The 22,339-nt window shown below is 33.6% G+C and overlaps 1 protein-coding gene across 5 annotated transcripts in view; it reads right to left on the minus strand.

Moving 5' to 3' along the window:
* Positions 1-22,339, minus strand: part of LOC131440628 (broad-complex core protein isoforms 1/2/3/4/5) — a 294,222-nt gene that overhangs the window by 52,198 nt on the left and 219,685 nt on the right. For all 5 annotated transcript variants that reach the window (XM_058612079.1, XM_058612077.1, XM_058612078.1 and 2 more), the window contains one exon: positions 8,462-8,703. In XM_058612079.1, coding sequence (XP_058468062.1) covers positions 8,462-8,647 — 186 coding nt within the window. In that variant the 5' untranslated portion in view covers positions 8,648-8,703. The remainder of the gene's footprint in view (positions 1-8,461; positions 8,704-22,339) is intronic.

The raw sequence follows: 22,339 nt of genomic DNA on the forward strand, positions 1-22,339 counted from the left end.
ACGTCTTTATTTCGAATCACATGTTCGATTATGTAAGGGCGCCAAATGAACAGCATACCGGTTTCCATTTTCCGATATATAAATTTGGGTTCAATGCCGTCAAGTCAAATTATAGAACGATTATAAGAAAAGAAAGTGATTAATGTTTTTTTATGATTCGTTCTTCCTAAAACTCTAGAGATGAGAATCCTCTCTTCACCATAGATATAATTATTACTGTCACAATGCGCTGAAATTTCATTCAGAGACAACAGGATTGAGGTGTGCTGCCACTTTTAATTACCACCGTTAACTCAAACACCAAAACTATTCGGTTCTCTACTTTTTGGAAAAATTCCATTCGAATTAGAAAGATGTTTTCTGTTTGTTTTTCGGCTTAAATTTTTCATAAGCATTTCCTTTAAAGGATTCTTTGGACTAGATTTTGTGAAAAGTTTTCTCGAAACGACCTCCAAATTTCGTCAATCGCTTGAAATTGCAAGTCCGGTTATTTATTTGAGTCCAAACGTCTTCAATTGGCCTTCAATTGGATTGTGCAGATGATACAGTTATTAGTACAGAAGTATTAGGACCAAATATAGAAAAAACTGTAGCAGGTACAAAAGTTACAGAAACAAGCATACAAAGTACAAAATAAAGTGCAGAAAATCGAGGAACAAGTACAGAGAAACAGTTTAAAGTTCAAAAGGCACATGTTGTCGAGGCAGCAATTACGAATGGCAAATTACAAGAAGAAAAAGTTTTCATTCTTCGCATTCCAATGAAGCCCACTGATATGTCATTTCAATTTGAACGTCATTTTCTCATCCGTTTAACTTTTCCGTTACCGTCAATAATCATTATGAGTCTGTTGTGTGAATTTAAAGTATTTTCAGATGGAAAATTGCATGTTGCCTGTATACGTTTCGGCAAACCATCGGTTTTATATATTTTGTCCTGTTGTTCGCGATATAAAATGGTTGGGGCGAGAATTGTAATGTTTTTTTTTCAATAGTCATTGAAATTGAAAAGTAGTTTTGATTTTCTACATCTAATCTAATATTATTGCGCTACGAAGTGTGCAGGGTTCCGCGACTATATATATATATATATATATATATATATATATATATATATATATATATATATATATATATATATATATATATATATATATATATATATATATATATATATATATATATATATATATATATATATATATATATATATATATAATACTTATTAAAGACTGTCCCAGAAAGTATGGACGCAACCAAAAACCGCTGCCATTTCGCTATGGTTCAGAATCTGTCAATTTTTATGGCTGCGTCCTGTTGTTTACACTCTTCTCTAACCACTTGTGCATTTGTTTATTCGTTTTCATTAGTTTGTTTCGAAATGAGTGGACTTTCAGCAGAACAACGTCGAAAAATTGTTTACAAATCGTGCACAGAACGCGGACTGTCACTGAGAAAGATAGCAAAAATGGAAGAAGTAAGTGAAAAAGCCGTGCGAAATGCAATCAGAAAGTTCGGTGAAAGTTATTTCAGAATTTGATATGAGGAATACGATTTTTTCAGCAGCCTCATATCAAATTCTGAAATAAGTTCCTTCTACGACAGACGATCAGCGAGATGGGAATGCCAAAGCCAGTATTCAGATTGACCTGCTTGAGACAAACGTGGTACCGATGATCGCCAATTTATCTAATGCCTCACAGGCGTGTAGTTTTACACCAATATTCTCGTTGTTAAAAAGAAAAAGCATTATTTGCGTAAAAGCTGAAAAAATCGTATTCCTTCATTGACGTCATCGATCTCCTCCTAGATACGTTAAGTATTCGGTATTGTAACAATTTTGGCGTTCAGTTTGAAAAAAATGTTTCGATATTTGTAATCCTACGACGTCGCGAAGTTCATTCCAAAGTTTTTAAACCATTTTTTTCAGTGCATCCAGAATTCGGGGACCTGGATGGCGAAAATAATCTACTCGTCAAACCCGTTCTGAAAATACCCATAACTTTATATCCAACAGTATGGAAAATTCATTGTTTACGAAGTTCGAACATCGAACATTGAATGTCTCAGATTTCAGAACCTAGAGCTAATTCTTAATAATACTTTAGTGGCTTAGAGGAGCCACAAAGAAAATATATGTTCAATTTGTATATTCCTAAGCAGTGCGGTAAAATTTCATTTTCATTCGAATAATATAAGATGAAAATGAAATTTATGGCCGCTGACCGTCAGCATATCCCTACTAATTCATTTGACTTTTGCTGCCATTTTCAAGTGAAGCTGAAGAAATTCATCGTCAGTTGAATAATCGTACCTAGTCATTTGAAGTTTTGCTTGCTCAGTTTCAAGTGCCAAGTAGTATAGCTGCTTCATTGTCTTCGCTCTTGATAGTAAGCAAGTTCGAACGAATAGAATTATAAATGGATTAAAGTACTAAAAATGAAAACTGAAGGAGGAAACAATTAATTTACGTGTGTTCTGTTATTGATATTTCAGCTATCTGGTTTGTCTTTCATCTATTATCTTGAACCAATTCGAATGTTTACATGAACCTCATTTGAAGGCCGCTCTCACACTATTGAAAGAGATATATTGTTACTTCAAGAGATCAACTGACGGTAGGTAAACTGAGCCTCGATTGAAGAGAAACGAGTGATGAACTGAATGCTGCCCGTTCGGGCCGTCAGCAAACATTGTGTGTGTCAGAGAGTGAAGTGAACTGCATTAGAGAGATCGTCAATGTGTTCCACATTCAGTTTCAATTGAATTGAATGAAGTTTTACTGCACTGTTCCTAAGTAGTCCACAAATTGTGTTGAAGAAACTCTTCAAAACAATTCTCATTTCTTGTTCTAAATGCTTAGAACTTCATACATGAGTGTATACGCTCGATACTATGAGAAGTATTTTATCAATCATCTAATAGATCTTGAAACTTTAATACACTTTTCTAAAAAAACCGTCTAACTAAAACTTCATAATTTTGAGTCACAGGACTAATTCTGCATCAAATGATTATAAATTAAAAGTCTACACAAGAACTAATAATTTACTGAAGAGATTCTAATTCTATCTGTGGTCAGAAGCAAGATAATCATTCATTGTCCCAATTAGTCGAAAAAACAAATGATCTGGGATACCTTATTTCCGGATTCCTAATTCACGTTCCCTGTATTGTAGAAGACTTCATTGGAAAACGTTCGGCCTTCAGAGCCTCTAAATTCGTATTTCAAAGTGATTACCTGTTCGAGTTGTGTGAGATCAAGTAGATAACTCAATTTAATGTTATAATGTTTGAATGCTACAGCTTTGGATATGAGAAGGACAAAGAGAACATTTTCATACTGTGCTCAAACAGCCACACTTCTATTCACAGTGGATGCGGGATGGAAGCGATGCAACGAGTGTGCATTGACAAAAACTACCTGGATACAATTTTGTGAAACAACACTGCTTGTCATATGACCAAACATTTTCCATCTAGGGTAAGGGCTCCCTATTTCATCTCATTTGTAAGGACGTCGCCTTCAAACCCCGATTTAGCCACTAAAATCACTGTAACTATTTCATATTACTGCTTCATTCGCCTTGCTCCACGTTGAAAATTGATTCACATTTCTTGAAAATTGAACTAATATTTATAAAACAGCTAAAAACACTAATGATGTTTTCACTACTCTGCTTCTAATTTCATCTCAATGGATTTTTATTCATCCTATCGTTGATCTTTTATTCATCCTATAAATTAGTAATGGCGACAGCAATCAAAACAAAATATTCCACTATTACACTCTCACCCGCATTCGCATGGCTGACTAAACGCTGCCAGCTGGAAAAATATGGCTTGCAGACATTCTGGTGACCGACTGCCTTACCGCTGCCAGATATACAACTCAAACGATACAACCGTACCCACCAGGATTTTTCCACATTATTATAATTGGTAAAAAAATTTACTCGTTGAATTATCTAATTAACGGGGCAATGACTTACGGAGATTTAAAGAACTATCTTTTAACATCATTTTATTAGTGAAAACAGATAGAACAGATATAGACTTTCTATGCAAAGTAATACATATTTTCTATGAAAATACCTGGCATCTCTGTACACAGCCGATGAAATACACACACACTTCACAGAGTTATGTTGACGTATAGCGGAATGAAACCAGTGCTACTAGATTTGCCACAATGGTTATTTCATTAGTATTTAACACGCTCTTTCTGGTAATATTCGAAGCCAAAACAGTTTTATTTAAATATTAATATCAATAATATAATTAAACTAATGTCACGGATACCAAAAACATACTTTTTGGTAATAATTTGAAGAAGAAAATCAATTTATTTTTTGTAACAATATGAGATAACTTGGCAACTTTGCGAAACCAAATGAGATGAAAACAAAGCGCAATCAAGTGAACTAAGTGGAAAACTTTCATCTCATATTTTTAAAGACTTTTATTGTTTGTCGGGTAATTCTTGAAGTTTTAAATCGTTAATTAAACAAGTGGCAAGTGAACATTACTAATTATGAAGTCATCCAGCATTCAATGGTAGTGTAATTGTGCGAAAAAGTGATCATGTTTTGAGACGAATCGATTAGTAGATAATCAGAAACATGACGAACTGTAAATCTTGAGACGAAAATGTGTCCTAAATTGAAAAATGAGTTTATTTTGAATGAAAAAAACGATACACGAAGAACTTAAAACCATTTCTTTCAATAGGAAAGTGTGACAACAGCTTTCATAATCATTTTAAAACATTTCACAGTTTGGTTCAGGTAGGTTTTAGAATATTATTCATGTTCAAAGTAATGAGGTGAAGAGATGAGATGGAAATAGGAGCTCAGATGAAATAGGGAGCCGTTGCCCTACTTATAGCTGGCGCTTACAGTCCATAGCAATCGCAAAAAGTTCGTAATCACCTGCACCTAAGTTCGAAACCGGATTCTCTCCGCGGTAGTGTGGGGAGATTGCATGATGTGTAATCTTTTTTCTTGTTTGCGACTAATGGAGATTGCATACATTCTTTTTTTCTTACTTGCGAGTAATATCGCCTAAATGTATACTATCCCGGACCTTTTTTGGCTGTTCTATTTTTAGATTATGCTCGTGACGCGTCATTTTGAGAAAATCGACATCATATTAAGTTTTCAATGTGCTTTCACTGAGAGCAACACTAGTTTCCAGTTTGATGTCACGCAGCATTTTTTTTGCTTTCGATTTTGAACTTTTAACCGTTAAAACGACCAAAACGATAGCAAATTAAGTAATCGATATAAACGAACAGCACAACATCAAATTGAGTTTTCTTTTTAATCTCACACTCTACTTGGGTTACCTCAACAGTGCGTTTTCCATGCTAGAGGTTAAGATGCCGAACAATACTAAACACTTCACTTTAAGAGTATATGTAGAAAGTAGTTATAACAGACTGTGATACAATTTTGATACTATGCATAAATATAAGCCGACAACATGACTGCACAGTTAACTGAACATATCATATTTGCTATAAATAACAACTGGTGAAATAATTAGGTTACAATATTTTAATGTGCATCTGATTGGGATGGCATAATTTCGAACGGATCGAATATCGCATACGGCCGTAAAGAAGAATGAGGGTGTATATCTCCGGAGTTATTCGAAGTTTGACATTGAAACTTTCAAACTATGTTTGCTGATGTATCTACCGATGGAAGCAATTTTCAAAATCGATTTTGCATAGCGTTGCAACCTTAACAATAGTATTTACGGCAGAGTGAAAAGATCTACAAATAATACAATTGATCATCAAAAATTTGAAGAGAATAAAGTAATAGTATGAGGATGAAATTTTTAAGTCGTTGCTATTATAGGCAAAATAACAGTAATGGTAAAATACTTCATAATCAACTCTCAGCTGGTTACTTTACAGTTCTTCATCCCAGTAATCCTACTTGTTTCTCTTCCGTGAAAAACCCGTCTACAATTGATCTGGTTCTAACAGATCAAAGTCACATTTGTAGTGAACCGATTACACATGCTGATTTTGACTCAGATCATCTTCCTGTAACATTCAGACTTTCCAACGAAGCTATAATTAATCCAATTAGTTCTATTTTCAACTATCATAGAGCAAATTGGTTGGATTACAGATCTCACATTGAAAATCATGTGGATCATGAAACTATTTTAGAAAATTCTGCGGATATCGACACAGCAATTGATAATTTGAATCATTATATTATCGAAGCTAGAAATCTTTCAGTTCCCAAAGCTCAAACTAAATTAAATTCTCCTATCATCGATGACAATCTTCAACTGCTCATTCGGTTGAAGAATGTTCGTCGACGACAATATCAACGTTCTCGTGATCCTGCTATGAAAAACATAGTTAAGGATTTACAAAAAGAAATTAAACATAGATTTACTCTTTTGCGAAATGAAAATTTCGCTAAAGAAGTTGAACAAATTAAACCATATTCTAAACCTTTCTGGAAACTTTCTAAGGTTCTTAAGAAACCTCAGAAACCTATTCCTGCTCTCAAGGAAGGAAATCAAATACTTCTTACAAATGGCGAAAAAGCTCAAAAACTTGCTCAGCAGTTCGAGAGTGTCCACAATTTTAATTTGAACGTTGTGAGTCCTATTGAAAATGAAGTCTCACTGAAATATGATCATATTTCAACCCAAGTGTTATCACACGATGACATTATTGAGACGAATTTTGATGAAATTAAATCAATTATTAGAAAACTTAAAAACATGAAGGCTCCTGGTAATGATGGAATTTTTAATATTCTTATTAAAAATCTTCCCGATGTTGCCTTGAGACTCCTGGTTAAAATTTTCAACAAGTGTTTTTCATTAGCTTACTTCCCAAAAAGATGGAAAAACGCTAAAGTAATTCCTATCCTAAAACCTGATAAAAACCCAGCAGAAACATCAAGTTATCGCCCAATTAGCTTACTTTCTTCTATCAGTAAACTTTTTGAAAAAATTATCTTGTTAAGAATGATGACTCATATAAATGAGAATTCAATTTTTTTACCAGAGCAGTTTGGATTTCGTCATGAACATTCAACTACTCATCAACTTGTCAGAGTAACGAACATGATAAAATCAAATAAATCTTCTGGGTTATCCACTGGAGTTGCTCTTCTAGACATAGAAAAAGCATTCGACAGTGTTTGGCACAAAGGTTTAATAGCAAAAATGTCTGATTTCCAGTTTCCTATTTATTTGATCAAAATGATTCAAAATTATTTAACTGATCGTACTCTTCAGGTTAGCTATCAGAATTGTAAATCTGAATTGCTACCCGTACGAGCCGGTGTTCCGCAGGGTTCGAGTGTAGCTCCAATCTTGTATAATATTTTCACTTCTGATCTTCCAAATCTACCCGTTGGTTGTCAGAAATCGCTATTCTGTGACGACACAAGTCTGTTAGCCACAGGTAGAAATCTAAGAGTGATCTGCAGTCGCCTACAAAGAAGTTTAAATATTTTCAGTGATTATCTGTCAAAATGGAAAATTAAACCAAATGCAGCAAAAACGCAATTAATTATCTTTCCTCACAAGCCAAGAGCTTCTTTTCTTAAACCAAACAATAATCACATTCTCAAATTGAATGGCTTGGAATTGACATGGTCTGATCAAGCTAAATACTTAGGTTTAACGTATGACAAAAAACTCACTTTCAAGGATCACATTGAAGGAATCCAGGCAAAGTGTAATAAATATATTAAATGTTTATATCCTCTTATAAACAGAAATTCTAAGCTCTGTCTAAAAAACAAATTGTTAATTTATAAACAAATTTTCAGACCAGCCATGCTTTATGCGGTACCAATTTGGTCAAGCTGTTGTTCCACCAGGAAGAAAACGCTTCAAAGGATTCAGAATAAAATTCTGAAAATGATTCTGAAGCGTCCTCCCTGGTTTAGTACAAATGAGTTACACAGACTCACAAATATAGAACCATTAGATGTAATGTCACATAATATTATAAGCAAATTCCGACAAAAATCGATGCAATCTTCAATTGAATCGATTCGCTCTCTGTATTAGTTAGTAAGTTAGTATATAAGTTCCTTTTCCCCATTACACAATACAAGTAGGTTTAGAATTTTCCCTACACAAAAATCTCAGAATTGCGGAAGCAAATGATGTCTTCATGGTAATAACCAAATCATATATATATATATATATATATATATATATATATATATATATATATATATATATATATATATATATATATATATATATATATATATATATATATATATATATATATATATATATATATATATATATATATATATATATAACAGGGCTGAAAAGTCACCACTTGTGGCTGAACACCCAATTTAAATCTTAATAATTTAATTTTAACTCATATTCCAATAAATAGTTATTTAAAAAAAAAAAAAAAAAAAAAAAAAAAGTCGTTGCTATTAGTTTCTCACCTTCAGTAGTTCCCTGAAGTAGGGGCTGCATGCTGACAATACTACGCGGTGCGCTTTTAAGCTTCGGCCATCGCATGCTAGCGTTACATCGACAAAATCTTCGTCATCACGCAGATTTTCAAAAGCAGACGTTATGCTACTTTGATAGTTATTCCAACGCAGACAAAAGTGCTGTGTGTCTACCATTTTGTAGGTGTTTGAAGTCTAACAACCGGTGTTGTTAGATGGATATCTCTGGAATCCTGTTGATGTAAAGGAATGAAATTCGTATTAAATATGTTTTCTATGGCTAAAAAATAAAAACATCGCAGTGCGGATTGATTTAGTACTAATGTGCCGTTGAGATTATTTAGGTTTATTTCTCGACATACGGCTACGTCTTTCTTTGATATACTGACCAGGGTATTATTCCGCAAAGTAAACACATTAGAGCATCACTTCAGATATAATTTCTTAGTTACCCTCCTCTTTCTGATTATTTCCTTAATTATTCCACTAAATAATAACAAAAGGTTGCAAGACTGTTGTCCATATCACGTTTTTTACGTAAACGATGTTTAAATAGTGAAAAATAGGTTAAAACACGCAACATTAGAATCAACCTATACATATGTACACCCTCTCGCACTTTTGCCTGGTTCAGACTTCGTTCAATTGAGTCAGTATTTATTCAGCATTATTCAACTGCTGCTTTGCGCGGGAAATACCATCAACAGTGTCAAATAATGGAGAAATTCAGCAAATCGGTCCACCCAGAGGACTGATCAGCCGATCAGCTCCGTTCGTACCAAGCTAGTGTAATCAATTTTACCGACATTCAGTTAATGAGCCTTGCATTCGAGAAAGTAGCAATGAGAGCTCTATCTCCAAATTTTTCCCACAAAGATATAAATTACTATCGTGCCGAAATTCATTAAAATGACTTCTTCTAATGAGATTGATCAATTTCTTTCATTTCGGCGATTTGAAATTTGGGAGTAAACCAAAATTTGAAACATTTTGTTTGGATAGTGAAAAAGTTTTTGTGCATTTTTGATTTTTTACAATACCAGGTTCCTGATTTTATTCCTTCGTCGGGCTGCGTTATTTTTTTTTTCGAAAATTTGTTGATAAAATTTGTCAGCACTTTCCCGTATTTGCTGTAAGCGACGGGTTTGCTCACTTAACAAATGGTTCCCATATGCAGCTAGTTAAAATCGGTTCAGCCATCAATGAAAAAATAGCGTTTTGTCGGTTAAGTCTCTTCCCAAGTATCAAATGTAGCTTATTGAACTTTCAAAATGTTTTACAATTGCTTTAGAAATGTTATTTATGTTAGATATGTTTAGAAATATATATTAAAATTGGTTGTGCAACTTATCACTGTTAAGTTTCACAATACTACCGAAAAAATCATTGTAGAACAACTTTAAGTACATCTAAAACAATTGTGCAGTAGATCACCAACTTGTTAATGTTTCACTAGCAGTTATAGAAGTTCTGCAAATATTTCCACATCATCATGTGAAATGGGAGTAACTGTAACAATTGTGCAACTTATCAAAAACTTTACAAACGGCTGTCATAATTGTACCGGGCACAATATACGTCGAAATTGCTATAAATCTCTTGTGGAAGAAAAATTAGGGAAATGATTGATGCTTTCCGCAAGGCAAAAAATGCTAAGCCGAATTGATAACCCTGCTGTGAAAAATATATTTCTGCAGAGTCCGTATTGTTTTGGCTGCCTCATGAATTTTTAGATCAGTGTGCGCAGTTTTCTTCAGTTTTAGAAAAACATTGATATAAAATTCAAAACTTGCAAAAAAGTTGCATGATGTTTGAATTGAACGCAAAACTTGCAGACATGAGATTATTATCATAAAAGTTACAGGAATACAGTGTTATGAACGCAATGAAAACAAAAATAATCAGATAATTTGTATTCGGTTTTCATCTCGCGAAAAAAAAATAAGCAGACCTGACATCACTTTTCAAAGATATTGAACGAAAAGGTAATTTCCGCCTGTGCAACTTGTTTTTGCAACTCCAGCACACGGACTTGCCAAAATAATACCTACAGTGCGTATCACAAAAGTCGGGCCCTCTAAGATAAATGACTATACTGTATTGATGTTTAATTCAACTAGAAGATTAAAACTGATAAAAAACAAAACGGAGAGAATTTCTTTCCGAAATATTAACATGTTAATGTTTCCTGTTATTTAGATAATATATGTCATTACATTGGGTGAACCATTTTCTATTCAACTCACTGTTACAAGCGATGCCATATTGGAAAATATTCAAGAAAAAATCATTTCGAGATTTTTCAGGTTTAATTACACATTAGTTTGATCAAAATCGTCTGAGAATTTTAAAGAATGTTTAAATACACGTATTTTAAACACCATTCCGATGATTCTCATTAAAAACAATAGACTGTTATTTTTACAGAAATTTGTGTACAATCATCAAAATACGTTAATTTAAAGACGCTTGAAAATTTCGAGCGTACGAATACATGTTTCACCATAAAAATGCAGTTCGTTGTCGATTTTTCATTTACAAAAACACAAAAGATTAATTCTACAATATGTTCATTATCATTTTTCAAGTGCAGAATATTTCACAAGATCCATGTTTGTGTTGAGAGCAGTTGTATTGAAAATCAAATATGAAACTTATTTATTGGAAATTATGTTTGTTATGTTTTTGTAAACGTCATTCCATTTCTTGTTTACATTACGTAGTAGATTGCACGAATTTCACAATTGTTTTTTCGCTGATTTTATTACTGCCTTTTTGATGGGATCGACGCATGAGTTTTTGTATCAGTTGCACAATAGTTGTGAATAAATGTTCGTAATAACGGATAAACTTGAAAGTATGTTGCACAACGCAGAAAAATTGCGCTTTTTCCATAACACAACAGTTACTAGAATAGTGATATTAACTAACTTGATAAATTGCACAATCAGTAGATATATACAGGACAGCAACTTAACATGCTACTTGGGTTATATCATTATATATTCTGAATTAGAAGTGACACAGTATTTGTTACTTACTAAACGAACCGACGTCGATGAAAACTATATCATGTGTATCTCAAAATACCGAAGCCATAACCTTCCCAGCTGACTGTTGTGCTATTGGTTGCTTCGAACGCAGCAGTCTTTTCAGCTGGTGATCGTTTTAATTCCGGAATGATCCATGTTTCATCCTTTGTCGCATATCGACGCATTTGTAAACGTAACAAACACTGCTCTAATTCTTTAACACGTTGCTGATTTTGGTTGACTTTGAGTAAACTCGGCTCCAACATTGAGAAGAGCTATCTCATGTAATTTCAAGTGCAAGTTGGTGATTTGCTGCACAATTGTTTTAGACGTACTCAACGTTATTCTACAATGATTTTTTCGGTAGTATTGTGAAACTTAACAGTTATAAGTTGCACAACCGATTTTAATATGTTTTAAAAAATTTTTTGAACATATAACAATTCTGAAACAATTGTAGAGCGTCTTGAAATTTCGATAAGTTACATTTGCTAGTTGGGTACATACATGCATACGCACACATATACACACAGAGACATTGCTCAGCTCGACGAACTGTGTCGAATGGTATAGGACTAGTTTTTACTAGTTGATTTTTGCAGTGATTGCATAAGCTTTCTATATGGGAAAGGCAAAACTGGAAAATGATTCAAGGCTGCCAACTCTTCCATATACCAATTTGTGTCACTTATTTAATGAACGATAGTTTTTCAACACAACACAACAGCGGATTCGGAATAAACTAGATTGAGTTATAGTTCTCTATAGTCTATAAGAAGTTTTTAGTATTAAGAATCAATTGTATCATTTGGTTTTGCTAACTGTGAACCTTTGAAAAATGACAAGGTTTTGTACCTGTGGAAGAAGAACTGGTTTACTGGTACTTCTTCGAGCTCTTCCCTCTGAATGAATAAATGAATAAGTTTTTTCCATATCCATGTCTATTTGTACCACAACTTGTGTTGCCTGATTGAATGCATAAAATATGGATGTTTATTTGTTTATTTAACTAATATACATAATCAACAGGCATTTCCTAGAAAGTCGGTTTTAAATAATCAGTATGTCGAAAGTGCCTGCCATTCGCCCATCACACTAGATCAATAAACCAATAAAAGCTTCCAAATAAGCCTAAGATTTTTCAAAATCGGTTAAGCCATCTTTGAGAAAAATTGTCGTATAAAGGTTATCATACATACATATACATCAGGGCTCCTTTAACACCTCAGGCTCACAGTCTTAGGGAGCCTCGGACAGGATCACTGAGCAAAAAAAAGACATTCAGTTAACTAGGGGCACACAAAAAAATTTTGCCCCCGGGGTCATTAATACGTCAAAGTGGTACTGATATACATCCAGTCCCTGGCCGTATTATTAGACTCGTGCTGAAAAATTATTATTTTTTTAATTGTTGTTGTTACTTCCAATATTGCTGTTACTTGTTGTACTAGCCGAGAAATGCTCCACACATAAAACCTATAGATAATGTTTGGGACTTTTTTATGCTTTCTAAGTAGGCTCCAACAACTTAGAAAGATCCGATTCGTTTGCACAATGGCACTAGAAAAATAAACATCTGTACAAATAGTGTAGCAGTTGGAGACAATTTGTCAAGGGTTCTATTTTACTGGTTGCCGGATTCCGGTTTCGTATGTACCTGTAATAGTGGAACACACTTCTTTTTCTCAGAAATGGTCCAACCAACCTGAGTACTGTTTCACTCTGTAGGTTACAGGTAGTTAGTTTAAGGTAAGGTTCGAAAACAGACTTTTTTGTCATATACCATTCCACTCAGCTTGACGAACTGAGCAAATGTCTGTTCGTGTCTTAACTGAGCAAATGTCTGTTCGTGAGCAAATGTCTGTTCGTGTCTTTTTTTACGAACCTACTTCGTAAAAACAGGTTTTGGCATACATCGAAAGCGATTTCCGGCTCATTTATATTCCATGGAAACTACTACTATATGGGTATTTTTGGAACGGGTTTAAAGAGAATTCCGGAAAATCTTTTTCTGAAATTACTCACATTGTAAGAGTTTTAAAAGAATATCAAGAAACCGAAAGTCGCCATCTTGAATTACAGAACCACCTCAAACATCGTTTTCCGACATCTACTCATCAATCCCGTTCCGAAAATACCTATATAGTAAGGGGTTTCAAGAAATATCAAGAAACCGGAAGTCGCCATCTTGAATTTCAGAATCATCTCAAACATCGTTTTCCGACATCTATTCATCAATCCCGTTCCGAAAATACCCATATTGTTAGGAGTTGTAAACAATATCAATAAACCGGAAGCCGTCATCTTGGATTTTGAAACGAGCGCAAACTTCATTTTCTTGCACTTACTCTTCATATCCGTTTCGAAAATAGCCATATGACGGGCGGTTTCCACGTTCATTACACAAAACTTTTTTAACGAAGTCAATTCCAAACAACGTAAACTATTTTCACGAACCAAATCCCAAATAACGTAAACTTTTTTTACGAACTACTTCTTTGTACGAACCCCCGTTTAGTTCGTTAATGGAGGTTTCGATGTAGTATGATTTTATTCTGATTCTCCGGTAACTATCAAGCCAATTTTGAATTATCGGCGATTTATTTTTTCGGACCTAATTTGATGATTTGTTAATGGATTTTCCTCATTTAATTCATTCGAAAGCTTCAATATTGTATACTTAAAACATTTTTAATTTGTCAACGGATCGGTTGCGTAATAAAATCTCCATTCCCATATGAACAAAACGGTGGTGCGCAAATGGATTCATTAAAAACCTGTTTTAATCCACCTAGTGGTGTAATGATGCCTTTCTCATATCAATCATACTATCATATATGTTATAATACTGTGGTATTCTTCAAAATAATTTTCTTCGATTCTTAAAAGAATAACCGAAATCGGTTTGTTTGACCGTCTACTGATAAAAACTATCAATTGGAAAAGATTTGAGGTCGATTTAGAAATTAGAAATCTCCGAGAAAAGTTAGTGCAAAAAAACGTTACATACACACATACGCACATACACACACACACACACGCACACACATACACACACAGATATTTTACGTACTCGATGAACTGAGTCGAATGGTATATGAAACTCGGCCCTCCGGGCCTCGGTTCAAAAGTCATAAGTCATAAGTCACAGTGATTGCATAACCTTTCTATATGAGAAAGGCAAAAAGTTGTGTTTTGATGATAATCATAGTTACTTATTTTTCATTAAATGTGACTAAACACAATGAACTATCTCAGCATAAGCCCTCAGACACAATTATTGAATTAAACAATAATCGTGTAACCTAACTGAATGGTTAGAAAATGTTATAGTCTTACGAAGCATAATATTCTGGTCTAATATTGCTTCTGAGTACGACGTAGACAAAATCCAGACTAAGTGTAACAAAAACAATGCAATACGAATCGTTATGCAGTGTCAATTTGAAGAAGTTGTTGTCCCACCAGGAATAAAACGCTTCAACAGATTCAAAATTAAATTTTGAAACTTATCTTAAAGTGGCTTCCTTTGTTTAGTAGTGTAAATGAGTTCCACACACTTAGATATACAGAACTATTGAATGCAATATCATATAGTATCAAAGATAAACTCAAGATAAGTTGACCTGCAATTTTACATGCATCGTTTGAATAGAAACCCTCATAGAACTCGGTTAACTATCGGTTTAAGTTCAATTATTATTTGCTTCAAAACAACAAGCGTCTGATGGCTAATGCGTTGTAACTATGGCAATGTTCGTTCATGTTTTAATAACATCAAGTTACAATATGAACAAAATTTCGGAATTTTGTTGCGTAAACATTTCGTATATTCCTAATATGCCAAACCGAAAATAAATGTAAGTAACTAAATATTTTGTGCGAACTGTTTCACACGTTTTCTTCCTCGTATTGTTGCCATATTATTTACCGAAACTGTTCGAAGATTATCGTCGATTTTTAAAAATGATTAATAAAATTACACTATTACTGAGTTTACTGGTACAACATTTTCCGTTAAAAATATATAAAATCTTCTTTTGAATCGATCCACTGTTTATCGAAAATTATTATAAAATAAAATCGTTTCACATTTGTCCAGGTTAAAATCTTTAGGTAGCGCCATCGCATGGCATCTTATTCAACATATCATGCCAATTGTATGGATGCGCAGTGCTGCTATTTTGGCGCGCACGAATTTGACATTTTCTCCCCTTCTTCTATGAACGAGATTGGATGCGGCCTCGCCTGAGAGCGCCATGCTCGCAAAAAAGGATGTTGCCAATAATTTGTTCGGGAAAATGTGAGAGCTGGATATCTTGTCAATATGATGTGTGTGTTAGAATCAATTATCATGAATGAATCTAATTGTCCATTTTATCATTCGCTAACAATCGAAGCGCTTAAACTAGAGCAAGCTTGTGATTAGTCACTTGAATAAATTTTTAGTTTAGTGTATCATCATCATTATCATCTTTATTTTTGTATTTATTATATGAACCCTAGAAACGATTCATTTTTAATGTAATTGTGCTTGGTCGTGTCTTGCATACAACACTTTAATTTTTTTTTGGTTACTATTCAATTGTAAAAGAAAAGTTTATTTGATGAATAATAGTAATATTAATGAAAACATGAGTTGTATGAGAAAGGCATTATAGCACCACTAGGTTAAAAGATTAAAGATTAAAACAGGTTTTTGTCTAATTTCTGCCTAGTAGTAGCAAACGATTATCAAATAAAACTGTTTGACCTGGCTGTTATTTTTCGCTAAATATTGCTTATGATTAGGTAAATAAATAAACTAATCAAGTGTAAGAAGTGTTCAAATATTTAGGTACTGATGTGATGTGATGTGATGAATATGAATCTAAACCTGCTTCGAGAATTGTTTATGCACAGAATAACAACATTGCGCTGTTATTAATTATATATCGTGTGAGAAGCAAAAAACTGATTATATATACGAGAAAAGTTTTGCACATAAAATTATTGTTTTGGATGGAAAAGTCTATTAAAAATACATTCAATCATGCGCTTGCACATTTTAATGGAACATTTTTCGACATTGAGTTGCCAGACTTATGACTTTCGTCAGTCTGTTACTACAAACTCATAGTTTGAGTTGCGATTATCCGAGTGCGTAAACTGGAACAATATGTAGAAATCAGGCCATGAGTTCTCTTGCATTTAATCGTACATTGGAGTAAGCGTTGAGTTTTCAAACACTTGAATGAAAGAAATTCTTGTTGTAGTTCAGTTCGTTTACATTATCGGAATATTCTTATCGAATTTAAGAATGCAAGAATACATCGTTTTACATTGCCGTTTCTATATCCGGCTTTTGAAACAATGAATTATCAATCATAGACGTTTTCGATAGAAATTTTGTGTTTTCAATTATGCTAAGTGAGAAGTATTTTGATTCAAAACCGGTCAAAATGGAACGGTTGTATATAAACAAAAAAGAATTTCTTTATTTTAAGTGCAAGGAAGTGAAACGCGCTAAAAATATGGTTGGGGTCTGATTTTTTATTTGTAGAAAGCGTGTACAAAATTTGAAATAAATTGGTGTATTAGTTGTTGAATGACGATGTACACAGACTTTCAAAACCTGCTTTCGAGAAAAACGCGTTTATAGCCTTTTGTCTATAAAATCAATGGAAACAATTTATTACTCAAAGGAGCACACCATTTAAAAAAAACATATTCTTGCTTTTATAAGTTGTTATAATGAAACATTTCCAGAATGTTTTGTCAAGTTTGTCAAACAATGCAGAAATCTTGGATATGTGTGTCGAACTCTTACTTCTTCGCAGTATAATATAAGCAAAGATAAAGGTCCATAACTTTCTGAGTTTTGTTCTGACAGACTTGAAAATTTCGTAGAATTTTCTTGAAATGTTTTGCTATAAGAAAAAACAAAGAAAATAATAAATGATTTTTCGAAAGTGTTTGACCCTACCAGCCCTAATAATAATAATAATAATAATAATAATAATAATAATAATAATAATAATAATAATAATAATAATAATAATAATAATAATTATAATAATAATAATAATAATAATAATAATAATAATAATAATAATAATAATAATAATAATAATATTATATAACCTTGATTCATATACCTACTAACTAAATTGGTTTGTCCAGTTGCGAAGGAATTACTTAGTTTTGATGGTATTGTTTTAACTTGGGAGACTTTCATAATAATAAGATTTGTGCTATGTGCTATGTTTAAATGGAAAAAATTAAATCTTTCTTGGTATTTTTGTTAAGAGATTTTTGTTTTACGAACATGTCAGCCTGCTTAGGTTGTCATTCGGAGTCCTTCAAGGACGGATTCAGATTAAGGATTTCAATTCGTGTAATTGTTCATATTTGTTTATTATAATTTTACTTGTAAGCGTTTATAAATATTTAAGCTACTAAACTGTTTCACGGGCGGGTATTTAGTAAAGGAGGTTATCATGCTGTCATCATGTTCTGTTTAAGCTGTAAACGTTTCCATTTCGAATGTCACTTTCTAAGTTACTCTAATATGGCAATCAGTAGGAAACAAGGTGATGTTATTAATCTAGACCATCGTCACAAAGATTCGAGATCGATTCGATGTGTGTAAGTGTGCATTTTGACACGCAAAAAAAGTATGTAACAGCTGCTGATTTCTATTAGTTAAAACGTGTTTAATCCACCTAGCAGTGAGATGATACCTTTTTTATCAATCAGCATGTGTTTTTCGCGTGAATATTTTTTGTTGTGTTTAGTTTTCATGAAATTATTCTAATGACCTTCGTTTTAATTGTTGCAATTCAAATTTTGAAACTGCAAGACTAATAGAAGATAGAAATTGTATGACACTTTAAAATTATTCCTTTCAGTCTAAACGTGTGACAATCGATTAAGCATTCCATGATATGTAGAAGTGAGTTCCTCTTAGTTTTAGTCATTAAATATGGTACTTCCACGAATAAATTGAAATGGTTTTGAGCCCAACTTTACAGATTTTTTGGTATCGTCATCTTCTATGACGGTTTGAACGTTAAAAACTTATCCCCCTGTAGTTTCAATTTGATTAATTGTCAATTTTGTACGGGATCATAAGAATTTTTATTTATTAAATGCGTTTTGCCATTCTTTTAGCTTCTCTATTCCCGATACTTTTGGAAATCGGTGTAACCGGAGTCAGTTAAATTCGCCTAATGGATTATTAACCATTAATTTAGATTCGAACTTTTGGAAATCAGTGTAGCCTTAGAGAAATCGTGGTGCGTTCTACATAAAATTTTTGGGTACCTTCCGGGATCGAAAACCGAACACCGGTAAAACTGAAATAAGCATATTTGGTCGTCCATTCTCAAAATCTGAGAACCCGATAAACCCGACAAATTTATGTAAAATTTGTACATTAATCACCCTTCTTCTCTTGAACAGGAAGTCGGATCTGATTAATAACAAATGGTTTTTATGGGACCTTTCATTTGAATATTAGATGGACGAAATCGGTTAAGCCAGCTACGAGTAACATGAGCTAGTGACATTATTTTTATTTGATTACATATATCATCCTGTAGTTTCGGAACCAGAAGTCGAAGTTATCTCGACGAACTTCTTCGAATGGTATAAGGATGTAAGAAGTTGTGTTTTTTTTCAGCAAATGATGCTGCAAGCAGTGTAAATCAATGTAAATGTGAAATTGTTTTGAATTTGAAAATACAGCCATCTTACTACATATGTCATGTTCGAATGATTCAGTTGCCAAAAACGAACCGTGCTAAAATCGAAACGTCATGAAAAAGTGTGCTGTTCATTGTCTTTTAGGTGCTAAGAAACAATTGCATATACAGTATTGAAAATCGTGTTTCACTTTGCTCTGAAACATCGCTCGTGAAATTACTACTATTGGAATAAGGAGAAAAATAGCTTTCACCAAATATAGATATTACCGTTAAAAATGGATGGATTTTAACAATCTATGGCTTGTTGGATAGCTATTATTGTGCAGAGTCTAAGACTAAGAACATATTCGGGTTTCAAGGTCAATTGTGGCAGATATTGTCAAAAAACTGAAAATTTTGACATAAAACTTCGTATAACTCAAAAAGCAAACATCCGATCTCAAAACTATTCAAAAGCGTTCAGGGTGACGGGAGACCTTTCATTTGCGACTTGTTGATCAAAATCGGTCCAGTCATCTCTGAGATCTCGACCTCTTTGTTGACAACTTAACACACGGACATTTGCTCAGTTCGTCGAGCTGAATCGATTGGTATATGAGACTCAGCCCTCCGGACCGGATTTTTTTTCCTAAAGTCGTAGGGACAAACAGTAGTTGATAAACGCAACATATGAAAAAGGTATACTAATGGAATGAATGAATCACTGTTCTCCTATAGAAAGGATATGATAGCATGTGAAACCCGCTTTTTTAACGGAGGCCCACAGGGCTGAGTGTCATATACCGTTCAATTTAGCTCTTCGAAATCATAAAATGTATGTGTATATGTGACAAATAATGTCATTCAAATTTCTCAGAGATGGTTGAACCGATTTTCACAAACTCACATTCAAATGAAAAATTTTATGGACTCATACACTGCTATTGAATTTTATCCGGATCCGACTTCCGGTTCCGAAATTACAGGGTGCTATGTACCAAAAAAACCTGCTTAATCCACCTAGCAGTGAGATGATACCTTATATTATTTTAATGACCGTCGTTTTAAGCGGCTATTTGAGATTTTAATCACTCATTAGTGTCGAAACTTGCAAATCGGATCAAATTTGAATCTAAACGTGTGACAATCGATGATGGAAAACCCAACCCAGTTTCCACCCTAACTGCTGTCAAATCGTTTGTTTGAAGCTAGCCTCGAACCTAGTTTCAACTTTGTTGAAATGAAAATCGAGTCAGTTTCGAACCCGGTTTTTATATCAGGTTTACTCAGATCCCCATTGCTAAGTGCGAAACCAACACAGTTTTGTTAAAAGTGTTTGTTTGATGAAACTACTCTGGGTCAGTTTAAGTTTTCTCAAGCGAAAACGACATACGAGATTCGTGTATGAGGAACGAACGATATTCTCCAGTTTCTTCGCCTACTAATGTAAAAGAGAAAGAGCAACGAATGGCACTTCGATACGCTTACCTTCCAAATACAGTAAACTTTGATTCACTAATACATGCCAATGTGAACCAACTCCGTTTATTGTTTATTGTTTGTTGGAGCAAGGAAAAACCCTCTTGAGTTGATCAACTATTAGTACTTACTCAAAAGGGCGCAAAACCTTCTCATCTTTTAGTACCAACAGATAATACAAAATCCAAATGATACACTTTTACTTAAAACAAATACGAGTTATACTTTACATATAAACATTAATTACATTACACTTAACCGTTTGCTCAGAAGTGGCCGACAAATGATTCTGTTGTTGGTGCATTCACGAACAAGAAATCGTACGAAGTATGTTTACTCTTATTGAGTTCAATCGTTTGCCAAGCACTGCACTGACATTATCCGATCTCGTCGAGCTGAGTCGAATGGTTTATAACACTAGTGGTCTCCGGAGCTCTGATCAAAAGTTTGTTTTTCCAGCAATTCTATTACCTTTCATGCTATTAATTTTCTGATATGAGTTTCTTATTCTATATTTGCAATAAGCATATCGAGGTTTTTTGTCGTAAATACGACTACTTTAATATGGAGCGCCCCCCTACCATCAACATTTTGTTCAGCAATTTATGATAAATTTTTCAATAGTATGAGATATCCTAAAATATCTCAATATTGAAGTTTTCTTAGAAATGTTTCTTTCTTTTTTCTTTTAAATGTTTGGTATCAACGAGCATTAAGGTGAGATTCTCTCCAAAATAAGACGCGCAAAATTCTAAACGAATGAATTGAACGAATCATCGCACAAGGTGTATCGCGCAAAATTCCAAATAACTAGGGGAACGTGCCACTTGAGCCAATCAGTTCTCATTCGGTTCAATAGCGAGAAATGTGAATACTGAATGTGATACTTGTGTTAAACTGATCATCTATACATCTATGTAGCGCCTTAAAATCTCTTCAATACTCAAATACATGGTAGTTCCCATAGACATAACGAGTAATATGAATTTATACATTCCCATAAAATGCTTTTTATTAATATTCTTATGAATTCAATGTTTCCAAATTTAATCAGCCAAAACCGAGCAGATTCTAAGAAATTTTGTTTTATTGTTTATGACTTACACATTGCTATATGTTTCAGGTACAACAATTTTCCAAATATACTTCGACGCGTCCCAAATGGTATCCTCGAGAAAACGAAAATACGAATCTTTTGCGTTAATATTGGAACTGAGCTATAGCTCGATGAACTGATCAAATGTCTGTGTGTGTGAGATGGCTGAACCGATTTTCACGAATTTAGATTCAAATGAAAGGTCGTACGGTCCCATAGATCGCTATTGAATTTTATCTCGATCCGACTTCCGGTTCCGGACTTACATGGTGATATACACAAAAAAAAATGAAAAAAATGTCCACTCTCTTTTCTCAGAGATGGAGTGACCGATTTTCACAAACTTAGATTTAAACAAAAGGTCCTTAGATTTAAACAAAAGGTCCTATGGTCCTATTATTGAATTTTATTCCGATCCGACTTCCGGTTTCGGAATTACAAGGCAATATGTGCAAATCTATGAGAAAATGCGCATTCAATTTTCTCGGAAATTTCTCAACCGATTTTTACAAACTAAGATGCAAATGAAAGCTCTTAAATTTGTTAAAAAAAGTCCCCAAGAAGATAATCCAGATCCGATTTCCGGCTCCGGAAT

This window comes from Malaya genurostris, chromosome 1 (genome assembly GCF_030247185.1).
Source record: "Malaya genurostris strain Urasoe2022 chromosome 1, Malgen_1.1, whole genome shotgun sequence".
In the NCBI taxonomy this organism is placed as follows: domain Eukaryota; kingdom Metazoa; phylum Arthropoda; class Insecta; order Diptera; family Culicidae; genus Malaya; species Malaya genurostris.